General features: G+C 40.3%; 1 protein-coding gene across 1 annotated transcript; it reads right to left on the bottom strand.

Moving 5' to 3' along the window:
* Positions 1-1,385: 1,385 nt before the first annotated feature.
* Positions 1,386-17,631, bottom strand: cpa6 (carboxypeptidase A6). Its single transcript, XM_070853164.1, has 11 exons — positions 17,516-17,631; positions 14,479-14,554; positions 8,474-8,598; positions 6,636-6,750; positions 5,997-6,098; positions 5,810-5,914; positions 4,377-4,487; positions 3,816-3,906; positions 2,510-2,712; positions 2,257-2,341; positions 1,386-1,855 (listed from the first exon to the last, which is right to left on the bottom strand). Exons 1-11 carry the CDS (start codon positions 17,629-17,631, stop codon positions 1,641-1,643), a joined length of 1,344 nt encoding a protein of 447 aa, XP_070709265.1. The 3' UTR covers positions 1,386-1,640.
* Positions 17,632-20,472: the final 2,841 nt, after the last annotated feature.

The raw sequence follows: 20,472 nt of genomic DNA, 5'->3' as shown, positions 1-20,472 counted from the left end.
CATGTTCTTTATGTTTGATTAATCCTACATTGAGCCTCTTAGTCCTTTAAAGTTTCCACTGTACACAACACTGCAATCACACGAGTGAAACATTTCATGAAATTTCTTGTGAAACACAAATATGAAATATTCTGATTAAAAGTGCCCTCTCATTTATAATTGTCATTATGCTGAAAATATCTAGGCCTGCCTGTTTACTTAATCCTACCATCACTTTGCCTAATGCTTCCCCTCATTTGTGACTGTGCATGTCTGCATGTTTAGTGTTGCTACGTTGGCTTTTACAGCCTTGGGAAACATTTAGCAAAGTCCAACAGAAAATACATCCAGCAAATCTGGCAGATTGACAACACAGATTTGGCAGTTGTGGGCGGCAGAGTTCACTTTCACTTTGGGATGTCTTATGTGTCGGTTCCACCATTTCTGAATCCATAAATAAGAGCAGAGCTGCAGGATCAGAGGCTGTATACGAAGATTGGGCAAGAAAAACAGGAGGATTTTTGGAAAGGAGAACTTGAATAAAAGTGCTATGCTTAAAGCTCATTGGATCATTTTGCAATTTCAAACCTCAGTGAGTTTTTTCTTAAAGTCACGTGACTAAAATAATGTTTGTTATCAAAAATCTCTGCCAAAACATGTACAAATCGCAATATGGGCATTATGGGCAAGTATGTGAAAATGAGATCAATGTGACAACATGAACATTTACTGTGTTACATAACAACATTTATTCAAGTCAGACATTATACACTTATTAGAATCTCATATTAAGCATATAAGCTGTCAAAAGTAAACATTTCTGACTCATTGATCCATACCTGAGAAATGACACAGTGAGCTATTGAAGTGACAGGTCATTCTTTCCAAATTTCAGTCTAAATCAAATAGAAAAAAAACATCAAAACAAAAAAAATCTCAATTTAAACCAAACCCAAGTTTGTCAGGTAATAGCATATTATGGACACAAACAATGTTGCAGTAATAAAGGCATTAATACGTTAACATTATAGTCAAAAATCTAAACTGGCACTTGGTAGTACTAATTTGAAAATAGAAAGCAAACAGAATAAAAAATACATGGGGGAATATTCAGTAAAAACAGTTCTTATGAAAAGTCTGTTTAACATAACACATTTTTGGAAGACATTAAAATCGTCTTTTAAAAAAAGTGCTGTTGTATCAAGACAAGTGCTCACATGACCACCATTGACTATAAAAAGCTTATATAATGGAGAAGTCTGCATTATTCATGTTCTTTTGTGAGGGGGAGCAACACAGAACTTGGGGAACGAGGAGAGGAGATTCAAGCTCAGGACACTGAGTTTGCATGGGACACGTAATGGCTGACCGATTCAGCTGGATGCTCTCTGGCACTGTATGTGGGATCTTATTGTACATAAACAGGTTGGTCACTTCAAGGATATGTGGTTATCGGCACAAAAACCCACCACCATCAGTTCATATTTTATCAGGAAAGGACAATAAGGTGAACAACCTCAAAAACAAGAAAAAAGTCATGCTCTGCTGGTCCTTCTCAGCTCTTCACCTGATTATATCAGAGAGGAATATGAAATATCACAGGAATATGAGGTGCTGAGATAATAACTGCATGGGTGGAGCTCCAGGGACCTACAGTACGGTCATATATATGGAAATCTGTCCCTGTCCGTCTCACACTTCTTCAGCAGACCTGATGCGATGGCCTTCACTGCCCTCATAGTCTCAGTGCAGGTCGGGTTGATGAGGGACTCAGGCAGGAGGAAGCCGTAGTATCCTGTATCCCTCAACTCAAATGCAAATGCATATGGGATCCCGTTTCTGTAGGCCCAGTCTATAGAGCTGCCTGAGCTGACATCTGTGAAAAAGTTACACAAACAGAATAAGAAACAACACTATTTAGTTATAGGAATAATATCTAGAAATGTAATTCAGCACCAATGCCAGTGTTTGTTGGTTTTTTATTGCGTGATCAAACATATAGAAACACCTGACAATCAGTGGTGGGAAGCACATTTGCTCAAGTACTTCACTTAAGTACAATTCTAAGGTACTTTACTTGAGTACTTCCACTTTAAGCTACTTTACGCCACTTCTCCACAACAATTCAGTGGGAAATAATGCACTTTTCACTCCACTTAAGTTTATTAATGGCGTTAGTTAAATATTACGCTTCAGATTAAGATGTTACACACGAAGTATGTGACCATTTTATAAAATATGAAGCAGAATAAAAGAGAAAGAAAGAACAGCACTCACACAGAGTTGTGGAAGCAGGTCCATATCTGTACCTCACTCCGTAGGCAGAGTACAGGGCTGTCACTGCATTATGAGCTGCTGACTCCTGGACAGTAAAAGCACAAGGCCAGCTCATCCTATGTAGGTCTTCACAGTGAAATTTAATAACCAGGTATTCCAGTTAAGTAACTCTAACATACAACCATGCAGCAGGCTCTCTGGAAGGTGAAGGATGAGAATATTATCTTGTATGAAGACTTGTTGATTGACTTACCACACAGCCGAAGTTGGGAATAGTGGCATACTTGTAGGAGTAAGGGTAAAGCAGCATTTGGGCGTAGGCGTGGATGGATATATACGCTTTGACACGTTTCTTGTGCTTTCGCAAGAACTTGGCGACGGCCTTGACTTCAGGTTCAGACTCTGGGTAGGGACCACAGTAGGTGTCATCACAAGGATGAGAGGAGGCACCCTCATCTGGGGAGGGAAATAAGACATTCACTTAATCAAACCAGATTGCATGAAGCAATCGGAATTGTGCTCATATTTCTGTCAGATTTTCAAAGGGAAACAAGTTAGGCGCTGTGGTCTCGATTCTTTATATTCTGGACTCAGTCCAGCTGCAGTGACCAAGCAGGTATTGCAACAACATAGAGAGTAATATTGTGGGGGAAAGTGATGCAGGCACAGTATGAAATCACCACAGTTAGTACCAAGCACAACAGAAGCCAAAAACAATGAGGTTCCAAAATGCATTGAATCCACTGCAAAGACCAACCAAAAGAAATAAATTATTCTATTTTTAATTTCAGGTGTAGACTTAATTATTTTTCTCATTATTTGACCTCCTTTGGGAGTACAGTCCTCTAGAAATAAGTTATATCTATAAATAGTAGAAGCAATGTGCTGGTCAATATTGTAACTGAATAAGCATGGATTTAAGTCGGGCTGAAAGTTATCTTAAAACTGGGTATGTCCTGTTTCTGTGCTCTGCAGTAATCCATCACTGAAGTATAAACTGAGGTCTCTTTCATGTAATCAGGTAAAAGTTCAATCATTCATATATTCTCAAGCACTAATAATGTATACTGCATGGCTACATGGACATCATCGTCAAATATATTAGTGTATTTCACTTTCTCTCCAGTTTTATTACCAAATACATAGTTTTCTGAAAGCAGGTTCCCCTAAAATGCTTTCAAATTCGGCACCCAAATAGCCAATTTGTGAGCTAATATTCTTTTGAAGAGGGCGAAACTTGGTTCCTCCATTTCTCTCCACGTTTCTCAACTCACATCACATCTCATCTGTACCACAAATATCTCTGCTACAGTCCTCCTGGAGTGGTGATGATTCAGCAGAATCCCCCACCCACCTTCCACCACAGACTAAATGATATCAAACACAAGTATTTGTCACCACGCAAATATTTCATCCACAGCTTGCACTGATTAATACAGAAAAGCCTGTCAGCTTCAGACCACAAGGAGAGCCTTGCCAATTTGCAGCACATCGACGTGCTGCACGTGAGAGAGAGATTCCGTTGATTTTGAGCTGAACTTCAGTGTTATCAAACTTACCACACCATTTCACTTTCCAGTTCCTGTTAGCGTCCACGCCTCTGCAGTGGAACTTGTGATTCTTGGAACGTGTTTTCCTCCAGAAGCGATCCTACAGGGAAAAATAAAGAAACTGTCGCTGTGTATGTCCACTGACTGTCAGGCTTATCAAACGAATGGAGCAACCTGCCATCTCTGAAATAATCCATCTGTCACTCACTCAGCTCTAACAGTAGATATGTGGACAGTAATTGAGGGGCATTTTTCAAAGGCATTGTTTTCACTGCACTATACAAAGATACAGACATCAGGACTGCATAATGACAAAAATCACATTGTAATCTCTCTGCTGCTTAGTTGTTCAATCTCTGTATACGTTCTGATCCATTCGGACGCAAAATATTCAGTATAGTGCCCTGAAAATATCCAAAATATGTGAGTAGGAGTAATGTGTTACCAGTTTTTATTCCAACATGTGTCTTAAACAAAATAAAGGGAGTTGAGAGGGGTGTCCCCCTCTCAAAAATTCTGACTTAGCCGTTAGATTTATTAGTATTGTGTATGTGGAAAGACCCATAGTACCGTGGTCCAGCTGAAGTGATATCCATCCACATTGAAGACAGGCATGATGTAGAAGTTGAGCTGGTTAAGCAGGCGTCTCATCACAGAGTCATACTGGTATGTGTTGATGGCCTTAAATTAGAATATAAAACAGTATAATTATAGAGCACACTAAACCGATGACACATATTCATTATATTATTATCTCATGCATGATTGCTGTAAGTGTTGTTTAAATGCACTGCAGCAGGTTGATACTCTGTAGATGTAGATTGGCGTGAGGAGATCGGGGCACTGGGTTAATGCTGCTTACACCTGCTCTTTAATCAGACTGGGGCCAAGGTTAATATGCTTAAGCCTTTAACAAAGATGGCACCCTGACCTCCAGTGGCCAACATTAGTTACTACACTACATTACACCCCCATTTTAGGGCACACGTTTGGTCATGGGCGTATTTGAGCCAAGTGGAGCATCTCTGACTGTTTTCCTGTGTCAGTTGTTTCCCTTGTTTTCTTATCTTGCCTTTTTCATTTTTGTTTTTGATTTATTGCTGTTATTTGTCTTTTCCCTCCCTCATTCACTCATTTCTTATTCCTACTTTATCCCTCTTTGAAGAATTCCCTGCTGAACTGAAAGTGAATTAGTCATGTATTTTAGTTTGGCTCTCAGTGATAAGTCATAAACAACTCATTATACTGGAGGGCATTTCAAGCTGTGTCTGACAACAGAATGACTGTAGAGTACAACAAAAAAAAACACTATTTTGTAAATGGTAGGGTCCAATAAAGCCTAGACAAGCTAAGATTTAGAATCTGCTACTTTATAGTGGCACATGTTGAAGCAGTTAGTTTCTCCACAACATCAGTTCTTTTGATTAATAGAGTCTGAAGCATTTCTCAGTTTTCTTTAAGCATGTAAATGTCCCCGTCAAGGGACTAATAAAGGAATATTTGAAATTTCTAAGGTACTTGTCAGTTGAGGTTTATCAAACAGGAGTTCCTTATATTGTGGCTGTGGCTCTAAATTGATATTCATAGGCTTTCCTTTAATCATCTTAACGTTTTGGCACTCGTGTGTCACAAATCCCACTCATCTGGCATATAAGTAGTATAAAACGGGCCATAAAAGGTTCTTGCAGTTAATATTGGGCTCTGGTCTGGTACCGTCCTCACTTCAGAGGGTACTAACTAAGATTTTAAGAGTGTGGGGGAACTTGTGCAAACGTCTGGGTTATGTTCAACAGCTTAGGTAGTTGCATAACTGTGCATGACATTGAACAGATGCTCACATTTTGCTCAAGACCCCAGAGACAAAACACCACAGACTGCCTGCTACGTGCTATCATTTAGATACGTGTTCCCATTAAGAGACTGTTGACACATGTGCTAATGCAAACAATGCATAAAGGCCAAATAGTCTTTTAATATTTTAATTCACAGAGTAGAAAAACTACCTCTTTGACAAACCACTGGCAGAAGGCAGGTCCTATCCACTCTCTGGCATGGACGCCGCAATCGATCCACACAGCTTTCTTCTGATGCCGACTTCTCTTTCCCAGCTGAAAGGAGACAAGCTCTGTCAGCATTAGAGTACCATGAGCATGCATGTGCATGCACCTGTTTCATGTGTGTGTCTCCTACCTGAAGCACATAAAGCGGCCTTCCCTCGTATGACTTCCCAATGGAGAACATGTCAACCAGGTCCGTGTGAGTCCTGTTCATCTCAAACATCCAGCGCTGGATCTGAAGGACAGAAAATAATGTAGAAGAGTGAATGTCATACAAAAGATTTGCTTACAAAGTTAGAGTGACTAAGAGATTTTTAGGATATATTTGCATGTACTATAATATGCATACATGTGTATGTGTGGTTGTGGAGTATGTGCATTTGGGGTTGTGTCTTTGTCATGAGTAGGTAAGTGTGTGTTTCAAAGAGTGCTACAGATTTGTGAAGGCTATCAGGACCTGTGTGTGGAATTCATGCATCTTCATAGGGCCTGACAGACTCATGAACCAGGAGCCTGATCGACCTGGGAAAATAAACACTCTGAAGCTGTGAAGTGTCTGAAGTAGTGTGTGTGTGTGTGTGTCTCTGTGTGTGAGAGCACGAAGCAGTGGGAGAGAGAGACCTGTGGAATGGGTAATTGGGAGTTTGAGAGCACCTCGCACAGGATGTTTGTTTGCTTTGTGTGTGTGTGTGTGTGTGTGTGTCTGAGTCTGTTGAATAGAGAGCAGAGGAGAGTGAGAGATAGGCCGGTAGATGGTGGGCTTCACATCTACCTCTTCCAGAGAGTGGTAAACCTCGTAGTCATACTGAGACTCTGACCTCCGCTTGCGAGAGGAGCGATATCCCGTCTGCTTTTCAATTTCCTTCTGTAGATTTGAGATAAACACGCTGCAAAGGGAAGAGTGGGAGTTAGACAGACATGATATGACACGAACCACTGCAGCATCCTCACCAGTGACATTAAAACATGTGAGTACAGTCTTTGACTAGCATGTGCGCCCTGGAGAATATTGTTTTAATAGAAGGATACATTTTTTTATATATGTATATTGGCACCACTTTCTAAAAAAGGATACTTTAAAAAGCTTTATAACTTGTAATTACAAATACTATTATTGCTCAATAAATCATTTACTAGTGCTTTGTAGATCAGTAATAAGCCATTGATAAACACCTTTGGGCTGCCTGTTTGGTGCTTTGCTGCTGTTTATCCACCTCTTACTTACTAAGTAAAACAATATTTCCAGTCCGTGAGTAATAAGTGAGTGAGTGAGTGAGCCAATGATAAAGTCATAGTAAACCACCAGGGCTGAAGTTAATCCTTATAAAAGGGGTTCTTTCACTATAACAATCCGGCGAGTCTGTAGTTTATTAATGTATTCGAGTCTATTGAAATAATCCAAGGACTGTAAATAATAGCAATACAATGCAAATGCAAAATTACAAGGCAATTACAACTATGACAGAACGGAGGAGAGGGGGTCATAAGCATTTTTAGTTCTATGTTCAAAAGTCCAAAGCCCAACGATACGCAGTTTACATTGATATATAAGCCAAAGAACAGCAGCAAGTCTTTACATTTGAAAAGCTGGTAAAGCTTGGGCTTTGACTACAGTGCCAATGCTTTGTAGATGAATATGATATATGTCTGACAGCAGTCTGGTGGACTGGTGTGAACTAGTGGGTCAGGGGTCCTGGATTTATTGTTGGCTCAATCCTAAAACCAATAATGCAATTGCTCTAACTCATCCTCTTCTTCACCAACGTCCAAGACAGTTTTTTTTTTATCAGTACTCGCCTTGTTTGACAGCACAAATGATACTAGTTGTCCATCAGTACATGAAATGTGTTGTCGATTAGATGACAATGTAATTATCATCATTATCTGTTTACAGACTGCTCTCGGGTCTGATCAGACGCTTCACATCCTACTACAACCTAAAACAGACGATGTGATCTATTTTCACAGAAGCTATATGGGCAGTCAGACTCTCTTAAAATACATTTCCTCATAAAGGCCCTTGTATGTACACGTCTATCCATAACTATCTCAGTAATACTAAAAAAAGCTGGCTTATTTCCTCAGAGTAAAATGATTGTTGATGCCTCATTCCCTCAAAACCCAACCATGTACCAAAGACTGTCTCCTGCAGCGTAAACCATTTTTGAAAGATCCTCAGTCAATCAACACGGTGTAGAAAAAACCCCCTCATCCTCAGATCTGTAATTCCTCCCTTAGGACAGAGATGACAATGGAATTCTAGCTGTGGCTGCGGCTGCTTTGATAAACCTCCATCATTTCAGCGTTAATTTTGATGAGGGATGGGGTAGAGAGATGAAAGGGAACAGATTGGGACAGGGGCTCTGATGTAATGGGTGTGTTTCTTGTGTGTCCCAGCTTCTCCCAAAGGCTTTTGCATGTAAACTATGGCCAAGTCTGCATGTGCAAATCATATATTCTAGCTGAGGAAAGCTGGGTAATTGCAACGTTCTTTGGATAACAGATGTCTGCTAACAAGATTATCAAATGTGTGTGAGAGGATTCAAACCAGGATGTCTGTCTACTGTAGTATGTCTCTGTAGTTATGACTGTTGCTCAACAAAATCTTACCGATAATCGATATGTTCCTGCTTTAAGCATGCGCGCAAACCTTGCGTGTCATTGCGTTTTACGTGGACATCCACAGTGGCATTCTGACAGATTAGAGTGGCACTGTTGGGCTGCCAGAAGTCCACCTAAAGAAACAGGACAAATATATTAGATCAGGGGCGACAGAGACACAAACAGTCAGCATGGATTTAATAATGACGGGCAGAAGTGGGTTAAGAAAATTCAATAATTTACCACGGTCATTTGAAATTGCAATTTCAATATATCATGTCAGGAAAATCAATTGAGAAACTGTTCATGGACAAAAATAATCTGACAGGAATGCCTGTTTTTGGCCAAAAGAAAATGTGATCAAATATTCATCCTCTTTTGTCTAACTGTGTTAATTTATTGATTAAGGATGTATGTTGCTGCCTCTCCACATCACTAGGGATGTACCAATCCAACTTTTTCTCTACCGATGCCAATTCTGATGGCTCAAATTAGGATTTCTGCCAAAACAGAGTAATCTGATTGATTTTTTGAAAACCTAAATTTATACCATACTTCCAGGAAATAAATGGAATCATTTCAGAATAAAGTAACATAAAGAAAGGCACTACTGTGGTGCAAGTGACTGAGAGAGTGTAACCAATTGTGAATTTTATAACAACACTGGACAAGAATCTAATGTGGATCTGTTATGTTTTTGCTGATACCCACTTAACAAGATCTGTATTGCTCAGGTATGATCCAGCATATCAGATGAGTGCATCCCAGCATTTACTTTTAACATCAAAACCCACAGTGGAAATAACTCATGTATACGTGTATACTGTCAACTAAACTAAACTATGTTTCAGAAAAATAACTGTGTTTAAAACAGCACCAAGCATTTGGCGATGAGATCATTTTGGTGAGACAGTTTAATATTCCTTTAGTCTCTATCTTCAAGCAACAGGCTAAATCAGGGGAATGTTGATGACTCCATGGCGTTAATGGGGCAAAATACACTCTGATGTGTCCCATTAACAACCTGCAGTCAAATGCCTCTCCCTCTGCTTCGCTCTCTACAATTTGACCTTGTATTATCAATAAAAACCCTGTCTTTCAGCGCCTGTTATCAAGCAGTGATAGTCAGGTCTGTTAGCTTTAGTTGAAACAGACAGCCCATTGGCTATTCTAGCAAGTTATACAAACACAGACACCATGTGGTAACTGATAAAATAACACAGAGGGAGAGAAGCTAAAAGGAAGAAAAAGAGAGTATTTTATGGCAAATATGAAAGCACTTGTGTACAAATGATGCACACATTAGCCACTGCGAAGAGAAAGCTGCATATGCAGAGTTTCTGCGTTTGAAGACGTGTGTGAACGTCCTCAGCTGGCTTTCATTTGTCCTGTAGCATTGGGGGGCAGAGACATGCAGGCTGGCACACATGTTTGTTAATGTGTCAATTGGTTTAATGGTTTACAGAATGCATACAAGATTAATTTAACTTTGTTTAGAGCCAGAGGGGTCGAAAATCCTCAGCTGGAATGTTTGGTGCCCTTGAGTATAAACCGCCGCACTTTTATGGTGTTTCCAAATGCTAAGTAACCAACATGCTCGGCACTGCTCCTCTGTTAACCAAACAAATCAAAACACATATATGCCTAAAAGGCACTTAAATGTCCCTGAGATAACACAACCCTTCACAAACAATTCTCTCAATTTAAATTTTTATAGCTGTATTAACAAGCCCTAAAGATGCATTCTTTGTCTGCTTTGTAAATCCTTTTTCTCCTGATTGTTTATGTGATTCTTCTTTTTTGTATACAGAACTATAAATTGAATTTGTGTTGTTTTGGTTGATGTAAAACTGGAACAGGCAGGACAAGAAGGGAAAAGTTATAGTTCAATAAAAATAGTTGGATTTCCTTAAGGCAGATGAGATGAAGCTGCAGCTAAGTGTTTATATGTCAAAGAAAACAAGAAAAAGTGCACCAGAGTAAAGCATAGTTGTTAGTTGTTAGTGAACATGTATTATGTCAACCCATCGTGCGTTGGCTGAATCTCACCAGCTGTTTGACACACTTCACAGCCACAGAGGATCAAGACAACTGTTATGTCTGTACAGTAAATATGAAGCTACACCCAGCAGCTGCTCAGGCTCTGTTCAAAGGCAAGAAAATACACCTACCAGCGCCTCTGAAACTCACTAATTAACACTTTATATCTTCTTTGTTCAATCTGTACAAAAACAGCAAGTTGTAGTTTTACCAGAGGGTTGATGTGTCAGATTATTTCCTGGCCAAGAGCGGTGATTTAGTCCCGGGAAGTTATTTCCCCGTGTTTCAAGTCCTCAAGCTAACTGCTGTCTCCTGCTTCATATTTACTGTGTTTATATAACTCACTACAAATTTTCTAAAAATGTCAAACTAATCCTTTAACAGTGTGGTCAAAGCAGAGTTAGGTAATAAAGTGTCTTTACAACTTTACATTTACGTTTATTTTTCAATCAAACAAATCTACCAAAACCTTTAAGATACACTGACTGTGCATCGATAAGAAGTGGGGATGAACTGATTAAAGAGCAAATCCTTTCAGTCGTGAAATACTATATAGCTCAGTTTAATTGTGAATTTTAACAAGATGGGCTCAGTCTGTCTGTCTCCGTCTACAGCAGGACAGACAGACTCTAATGATGATGTCATCTTCAGAAATATGCTCTGCAGGCATTAAGTAATGGAGTCATTTATAGGACGCAATGACAGCAGCCCTGGTGATTTTATCAAGATATTGGTACATCTGTTTCACAGATTTAAGCCAGATTTAATGCCTTTGATAAGACAGTCACTAATTCTTTGTCCTTTCTCCCTAAAGACAACATGGGACCACTGGAGATTTCTATTAATTTCAGTTTAGTCTCTGAAACATTTTGCTGATTAATAGTTTGGCTGATCAACAGTGACATAGTCTTTGACTATTTTGAGTACCAATTCAACTTTTGAATCACTTGCTGAACAAAAGAACCAAACATAATATATAATTCCAGCACCGATTGCCTCTTGTCTTTGTCTTAATGTGAGAATAAACTAAACATCTTTGAGTTCAGGAGTGTTTGTCAGACAAAACAAGCCGACTAAAGTCATCAACGTAGATTTTAAGAAGTTGGCACTGAGATTTTTCACCTAACTCTAAAGGCCATTGAGCAGATCTGAAATGATTCTTCTTATTATCGTTATTAGTTGAAATTGAAATTATCAGGCAACGTCTCATGTCACCGTTTCAGGTACAGTCATAAACATGTTCTCCAGGAGGAATGACGCACAAAAGTAATCATTAACTTTTTGTGAAAATCCAACATGTAAAAATATCTTATCTTGATAGTTTATCGCTTTGGTGAAGGTGTTTGTTTTACTGGGTGCATTCAGGAGCCGCTGTTACTTCTCTAAGCAAGCCCAGAGTTCAGCTGTATGACTGAGAGGTTTACTTTAAACTTACAATATCTGTTGATGCAGATACTTTGTGTAGATCAGACTCACAGCTCATACTATTCTCCATTTAGGGTGCTTCAGTGTATTCTAAAGTGTTGTTGGTGCTTCTGGAAATGGAAAAATATCTGTGTGTGCTGAAATTTTCTTCATGAATTACCAACCAAAGGTAAAACCTTTCAGGGTTATAGGTTAAATGTTGTGCTGATCAGCCACAGAGCATAGCCAAACCAGATTTTAAAATCTTGGATTTGGACCATTACTTGAAGAAATGTTTTGTTGATGATGGAGCTGATTATTGATTCTCCTGCATTTTGTAGCGTACAGTAGTTGTTGATGATTTGACCTCATGCCCAGTCTGAGGCTGAAAAGTTTGACTCTGGCACTGGAGGCATGGCAGTGTGGCTAAGCTACTGAAAACACAAGTCCACAGCTGTCTAAACAGTAGCTACCACTGCCTCGGTTGACCTTGGAGCACCGTGTCCACTGCCCGTACATACATAAAACTCCAGCCAGCAGTCTGGCTCTCTCCTGGTATTCCTCACCGCAAATCATAAACCTTTACTGAATCCTCTTTTGCCTTCTTCTGTTCTTTCCCTGCTCAGAGCTGTATTTGTTTTTGGACAACTAAATGACAGCTTGACCTGAGCCCAAACACATCACATCAATATATGTTGATGAGGCATCTAGCCGCACAAATACAACCCAAGCAGACCAAACCAGACTGAAGAAACAGGCCACAGATTAAGGATTACAATTCTGCAACCCACCCAAAGAAAGTCTCTGAAATGTTTTAGTTCACTGTTCAATGATGCTGTCTTTTGCTCTGAACATAAACAATTACATATAAACTCAAAAAACCTAACTTGACTCTAAAACAACTGTCACAGAGCTTTGTCTCTAACTTCCTTAAAATGAATACCAGATTAGATTGTTCTTTCCGGGAATCTATCATCCTGGGAAATTAAATAAAAGAATAACATAAAAACATAACATAAAATAGACCGTGAGATGCTCTGAAAGGCCTTATGTTGTCACACAAAAAGCATGGCTGTGTCCTTTCAGCAGCAGATCTAAATTCTGTTTTAAAGTCCTCTCCTCGCTGCAATACGCCAATACGATTCTGGTGGAAAATCACTGACTTCTTCATATAGTTAGTGTATTAAATACAAAGCTGTAAAATACTGGAATCAATGTTAAAATGTGGAAACGTTTTTACTGAAGAATGCAAGTCTTGATGGGTGCTAAAATTAAGAGAAAAAATATAGAGGAGATGGCATATAGGGACAGAATTGACCTGCTAGTGGTGGTATTGATGCATGGACTTTTATGCACAGTATGGACAGAGATACTCCAGCTGTTATAACCATCTTATGTAACCACAGATTGAACTAATGTATTCCATTAGTACTCAACACATAGCTTAGTATTGAAGTTAGTTAAAGGATTTACAGGTAGAATCACTAAATTGATTCTGTTTTAAATATACATATGTTTTTAATAGTATTTCATTTACATTTTTCCAAAATCAGACACACTGGATGATGATTTGTGGATTTAGTTTGATTTAGAGTATAAGGCTGCCTTGTCTTAGCCCTGTTAGGTTCTTCAACAATCAGAGTTTTTTGTTGTTGTCTTTGATCTATGTCATTGGTTATTACCGGAAAATGATCACACTAATATTCACAAATATTCTTTGATCTTTAATAAGCACAATTCCTCTAAGTGCACCATTCATGCACAGAGGAATAATGATACTGGAAAACAGATTTTTAGTTAAATCAACTGTTTAATCAATTATTCAAAGCAGTTCTTTGACTATTTGCTGAATATGGATATCCATAATTCTATCGTGCTTGACATGCCACAGAACAATCTCTGCTGTGTATTTGCAAACTAAAACAATGTGTAAAGGAAGGTTGGCCATGCTCCTGAGGCTGCTGGGTAATTACTCCCAAATGAGTATGGGAAAAGAGGCATGGCCTTCGTGTCCTCCAGGGTTTCCCCCTTAATTTCAGTGTCTTTGAAACACATGTTCATTTATTTCCCAAAGATTCAGTGCCATTATAAAGAAAAAAACTTGTTTTTTCCTTCCTCTTTCCTTCCTTGTATCCCTCTCCTGGGCTTTCTCCCTGCAACAAATACAAAGCATCCTATCGACAGTATCTCCGTCTTTCAGACAGTGAATATGTCCCAACTGATAGATAGACCACACTTGGCTGCTCCTTGTCTCTTTGTTTTCCTGTCCCCAGCCCTCTGTCACATCACACCCCCCCCCCCCCCCACCCCCCCCTTTACCACCAGAGTCACTCTTCACTTTGTCTGTGACTGCTGTTCAAGTGTCATTGAAAGACCACTGGGGGAACATAGGCAAGTGTGCGCAGAATAATAACAGATGGTACATTGTGTTTAATATGACATTTCAGGAAGAAAAAGACACAAATTATTCAGATATATCACTCACAGGGATCACAGAGTCTTAAATATAAATCAGAATAGTTAGCATGTGTATGTGTGCGAAGGAAATTTAAGGAAAAATATGCACTAACCTTCATATGTCCCAGAATTTTCTTGAGCACTTGGACCTCCTCGTCATTACTCGGGGTTATTCTGAAGACTTGATCACTGCAAAAACGAGAGGGCTCTTCTAGTGTCGGCTTACAACTCGGATCAAAGTGCTCCAAAAGGTTTTTACGGCAGTAAAATTCACTGAAACACCGCTTGGATCAATTTTCCCTGAGTGCACATCATTTCAAAAACATTTGGGCCATGAATTCACAGGTAATGCACCGTCCTTTTGTGCTGATTGAAGGTGACACTCACAATAGCAGATGTTTGATGGTGAAATGGGTGGTTCCTCTTCAATAGATGACAGGGTCAAACCCCAGTCAAATAATCTGTGTGGGACATCATTATAGGATTATATTTCATTGTTTCCCGCTCTGCAGGTAGCACCTGGAACTATTATTTGGCAGATACAGTAGCAGCAGCTGTTTCACATTTTCATACTGTTCATACATCAATCATATACTGCTGACATGTACTGTGGATAGAAGTGAAACACACCTGTATATGTAATCAGAAGGTTTGAGGATTCAGAAAAATTTCTAAAAGCAGGAAGTTATGACATGTAAAAAGAAGAAGACACATTTAAGAATCGGCACTATTTCTAGCTATCAGACATACAAACATACATACATACATACATACAGGTGTATTAAACTCTCCACAGTACATGTCAGTACATGATTGTCTTCAAGGTGGTACCTGCAGAGCTGGAAACAATGAAATATAATCCTATAATGATGTCTCACACAGATTATTTGACTGGGGTTTGACCCTGTTGTCTATAGAACTCTAAAAGAGGAACCACCCATTTCTCCATCTCTATATATATAAATACAAATGAGGAGACAACAACTGCATGCGATGTTTATACACAGAAAATGCATCATTCTATACTATAATACTGTAATGTGAAGGCTGAGAAAAGATCTGTGCTTTTGCTGATTTTGAGTTCTTGTTTCAATTTTGTTTAACAGGAATAAAGAAGAGAGTAGTTTTAGTCAACAGCGTAATTCTGTATAAAAACACTGTATAGTAATATAATTCCTCACACGTTGGCCTTGGAAGATAACTGAAACTAAAACTGGGAGCAGATTGAGAGGCTTGAGAGACTTTCAAACACAATCGGCAAACCACATCATTCATATCACCTTGCTACGAAACAAAGATTCTCTTTATCCTCATCATGAATTTCACATAGTGTTGCTTTTACTCTGCAGATCACAGTTCCTTGGATTGACCCTAAAGCAAACTCACTGCCAATAAATCATTATGGTCTCTTAATTATAGACTGTCTGTGCCCGCCCGGTTACCTTTGTGTCTGCCAGGTTGTATGTTTATGTTTTTTTTACCTCTTTCTTTCTCTCTTGGTGTCTTCCTCTCGAACCTTTCGCTAATTTCAAAGAACTTTTTTACAATCTGCCACACAGGATGTTGGGCCCCCTGAACAAAAGTGGCAGTAGGCCACTCTGAGGTTTGTGGAACAAAAGGGTCCGGGGTGTCCCATGTGAGTGGCCACCCCACATTTCAGTGACCACAACACGCTGCCAAAAAACAGCCCATTTCCTTGGCGACGGCAGTGATAGAAGATGGACTTCAAAAAATATTGTCAAAAAATATATTCAAACTTCAATAATAAGCTTGTAGTGTTATACATTCTCTCTGTCTGAAATATCAGAGAAATATGTGTTTCTCTATGTAATCAACAGGGCTTGGGATTTTTTTTTGTTTTCACCAGTGCACACAGCACAAGTCTGTGGGAAAGTAAAGTAGCACCCTAGAGCTCTACTGTAGCCCAAATTGAACAGTTTCTTTAGTCTCAAAGATGACAGACTTTTTTGTTGCAGCGTCGGCCCAGTAAAGGCCCTTTTTGCTTCCCATCGACCAGCTGCGGGGCTTTCTGAGCTAAAGCTGTCCTTATGCTGTCAGCCTGTTGATTCCCACAGGAGTCCTCTCTCCGAGATGGAAGCAATTTGCTTTTCAGATCTGTCTCTTAAACTATAACGTTGACTTTCAGTAGTGTTTTGTAATGTAATGCTGTCATCATTTCTCCATTTCCAGTCCAATTACATTCAACATCGTCCAAATCTTGGTGTTAAATAATGTCAAGAGCATAGTGAATGGTATGATGTGTTTTGTCTTCTTTTTTTAGATTATTTTTGTCAGAGCAGAGGTGCTGTGGGGTATGCAATTTTTTGGAGCAAATCCAAAATATATATGTTGCTTGAGACAGACGATGGGGGGGTTTCCAGCAGAGGTGGTCCCCCTCTGCCTCTGCTGAATTACATCAAAAGCTTTTTTTGAAAAACACCATAAATCCTTACATGCCTCAGTCATGCCTTCTACATGTTTACACAAATTACTAAGGATGTTCAGCTCCAGATGGTCCCATTGGTAACCACCTATTTGTCCAACCTCTCCCTTAATTTCACATTCAAGGTGAAATCTTGAGTGTAACTACTTTTAGGGTCTAGGCTGCCCCACATAAAACAACATGCAGACAGACTGGTATGCCAGGAGTTTTGACAAAAAAAATGACAGTTGTAGCAAATTTGTTCTGTCTTGTGATTATAGAAACACACTGCTACAAGAGGAGTTGCTGCCATCTCACAGCTATAATTTTTGAAATGAATACTCTGAGCAGTTTGACAGGCTGCTGCTGAAAGCATCCCCACTGTCATCTGTGCCTATCAGGAGCGATCTGAATGCCTCAGAGCAGCAAGGCATAACAGGCACAGTCTTATCCAAATGCCATCAGACAACAATATCAGTTTGGAGTAAACTAAAAACGTAATATTTTGTCTCAGGCAGGAAACATGTCCCAAAACGATTAGAAAGATGCTGAGCATGAAGACTTTCTTTGTTCATTCTCTCCTCTCACAACAGAAGATAAAGCCCGTCTCTTGATAATCTCTGCACAAAACTTCTGAGAGCCACAGTGCGCCGTTCCTGCAAACTGAGCGCCAGTAGCCGACACCAGGCTCTGGTGAGCCCCTCAAATGAATGGGGGTCTTTACTCACCCTGCGTAGCGGTTGTTGTAGAGATAGGCACCGACGGGACATAGCACGTTACTGCAGATTATCACACAAGCCAGTAAAACGGAGGCGCGAAATGCGCTCCTATGGTCCGGTACCATCCTTGGCCAGCAGATCAAAGGCGGAAGATACCGATGGGGCTAGTCTGCAGGATGCACGCCGATTTATCAGAGCAGAAATGTGAGCACGACTCACAGGACTCGGTCCAGCGCACCATCAGCAGATTTGGTAAAGTCACTTTTCGCTGCGCTCTGCAGCAGTTGTCCCTCTGACACAGAAGGCGCAAAAGGTGCGAAAGTCGGTCATCTGGCGCAGGGGAAGCATTTACCACCTCTTTGAAGCTCTGGAGGGAATCGCAGGGTAGCAGCTCGTTTTTAAAATGAGGAGGACCTGAGTCACGTGGCCCGGTGTCAGCGAAGTTGGTAACTGGATCTAAGTTGCGCACTGTGCGCTCAGGGGGGTAATCTTTAGTAAACCGTGAATTTATGTACACATGTTTATCGATGCCAAAGTATGTGTCTTAACATTTAAAGCGATGTTGTTGTCTGTGGAGACATGAACTGTATCAAGTAACTCATCTTCATCACCCCAGAACAACAGGCTCATTCTTCCAGTGAGCTCAACTCAGGTCCTTTGAAGAGGACACTCAGCTCTTTCCTTGTTTGGATGGAACACCTGAGAGTCTTCATGCCACTGTCAGGTGTGCTGTGCTGTCCGCTGGTCCATCTTCAGACAAATCATGCAGTTCAGACTCTTAGCAAAGTAGCTGTAATCCATGTATTTTTTCTGTTGTATTTTGCTCACAAACAGAACAGCAGGGCGTCCCAGTGAGCATCCTATTATAGTGCCATCATAAACCAAAGTTGACCAGAAGAAAAGAAAAGAATGTCCCACGTGGAGAGGAAGAAAATAATGAGTTCAGAAAACAATAAGGGAGTTGTGTTCATGAGGACTTTTAGAGCCCATTAAGCCCCTGAACCCTCTGCTTCCTGTTCGCTTATACCTCTGCACCCCAAAGCCAGTGTGATAACCAGCTAGCAGCTCTGTCAGTGCCTTGGCCCGGCTCCACCAGGAATCCCTGTGTGGAGCTTTAGGTGGCTCTCCGTGTTATTCTAGGCTTTCCGTGCCTCCGTTTGATCCTCTACTTATCGCCCAACACAGTGATTAAATGTCTAAGTCAACTGCCAGCCTTTTCCTTTTGTGATTGCATGGCAGCAGCACATTTTTCACATGCTTCTCTCCAGTGTCAACAGTGCGCCACCTGTTTTACACCCAATTACTGTACAACAGACCCCAAACACTCCGTGATGCCTCCAACCCCCTCCTCTCTGAACAGACACAGGCATTACAGTAGTCTGGACAGGAATGCTGTTTTTGACAACACCCACATCAATGCACGACAGATGTAGAAAAGTGGAATTAGGCTCTTAATTATACAGTTGAGATAATGATATTTACAGACCACAGGTGCTCAAATCAACAGAGTAATAAATAGCTTGACGATTTGAAGATGGGATTAAAGCAGCAGTGCGCTCATCGTCTCTTGCATTTAATTTTAACCTCAGAGAGCTTTGAAAGATTTATTAATGACACAAACTGCAGACTAATAGCCACAGCTGAGATAAAAATGCTGTTTATGTGCTTGTTGTGATTTTAAAAATCACAGCTGATACTAATATACTCTCTAAACTGTGAGTCTTCTTTCACATTTCGACACATGATAGAGTTTAAGATTTACTAGCCTGGTGTCCTGCTATTCTCTTTCCTAGAAATATGAGGGTGTGCAGTTTGGAGACATGTACTGTAGATGTTTGTTAGCAACATGCTGGGTCTACCCGTTGTCCACCTGAGACCGTGCTCCACACTAAATATTTCTTATCCTACTTCACCTAATTGTTCTGTTTTGGTTGCTGAAGCTTTAACATTGTTTTATCACCTTGATACTTCATGACATTTCTTACACTTTAATAAGAATTGCTTATAAATTGTTCTCATATTTCAGAAGTCCACTGCAGAAAATGATGCATTATTTCTTCAAAACACTGCTGAATACAGTGGATTTTCATGTCTTGTATTTCTGTAACAGGTCTGTGATGGTTTTAATAAGGTCAGAATAAAAGGGGGGAAAAATGGAGAAAGTAAAGCCAATGTCATCAAAACTTAGTGTGTGTTGGACTGATATTAGTTACAGTGTGTATTTATAGTGAGGAGCACTCGACCAGCCTGTCAAAGATGATCGAGCGACTGAATACAGCTCTGGTTGAAATGCCATAAAAATCCTCCTCTTTATTGGAAAATGTCGTCAAAACTTAAATTGAATCTACCAAGGTTAAAAGGGGGATTTACTGACAGAGCTATTTTTCAGAAAAAAAAAGAAGCATCAACCCAGAAACTGAAGTGTTTTTGAGCACCACGTCAGCTGCACACAGAAGCATATTCATAAAATGCTTGCTTTGCGTTCCATGTATATCATGTTCAGGGACTTGTGGGGAGAGTGAAAACGCTTGCATGTTAAGGCTGTTACGTTGGCTGGTCACTTAAGCATGACGCGTTGGGCACGGAGACGTAGGTTGAGGGCACCGCCGGGAGTCAGTGTGGTGGTCTCTGTGTTGTTTTTAACACACAGGAACGCAGACCTGGGCGTGTGGCACTGCTTTGGGCTGTGGTCTGTGGGAAGGTAAAGAACCAAGCATCTTTCTTGGATTGGCACCGAGGTCCAGTAAATCACCACACTCCTCTCTGAGTCTGCTCTGGGGTGTGAATGAGCTCTTTGATAAGCATGCAGTCTGAGAGCGGGGTATGCACTGACTGTGGTGGTGGTAGGTGGGGGGATCTGGTCAAACTGTGGGGCTAACTGCAGCTCTTTGTGATGTCTGCAGGACCTGAGAGATCCCAGCTGACCCTGAGCGGCGCTGTGAGTGCACATCTATGACCTTTTGACC

The sequence above is a fragment of the Pempheris klunzingeri genome, chromosome 21 (genome assembly GCF_042242105.1).
Source record: "Pempheris klunzingeri isolate RE-2024b chromosome 21, fPemKlu1.hap1, whole genome shotgun sequence".
Lineage (NCBI taxonomy): Eukaryota > Metazoa > Chordata > Actinopteri > Acropomatiformes > Pempheridae > Pempheris > Pempheris klunzingeri.
This window is presented reverse-complemented; position numbering and strand designations above follow the sequence as displayed.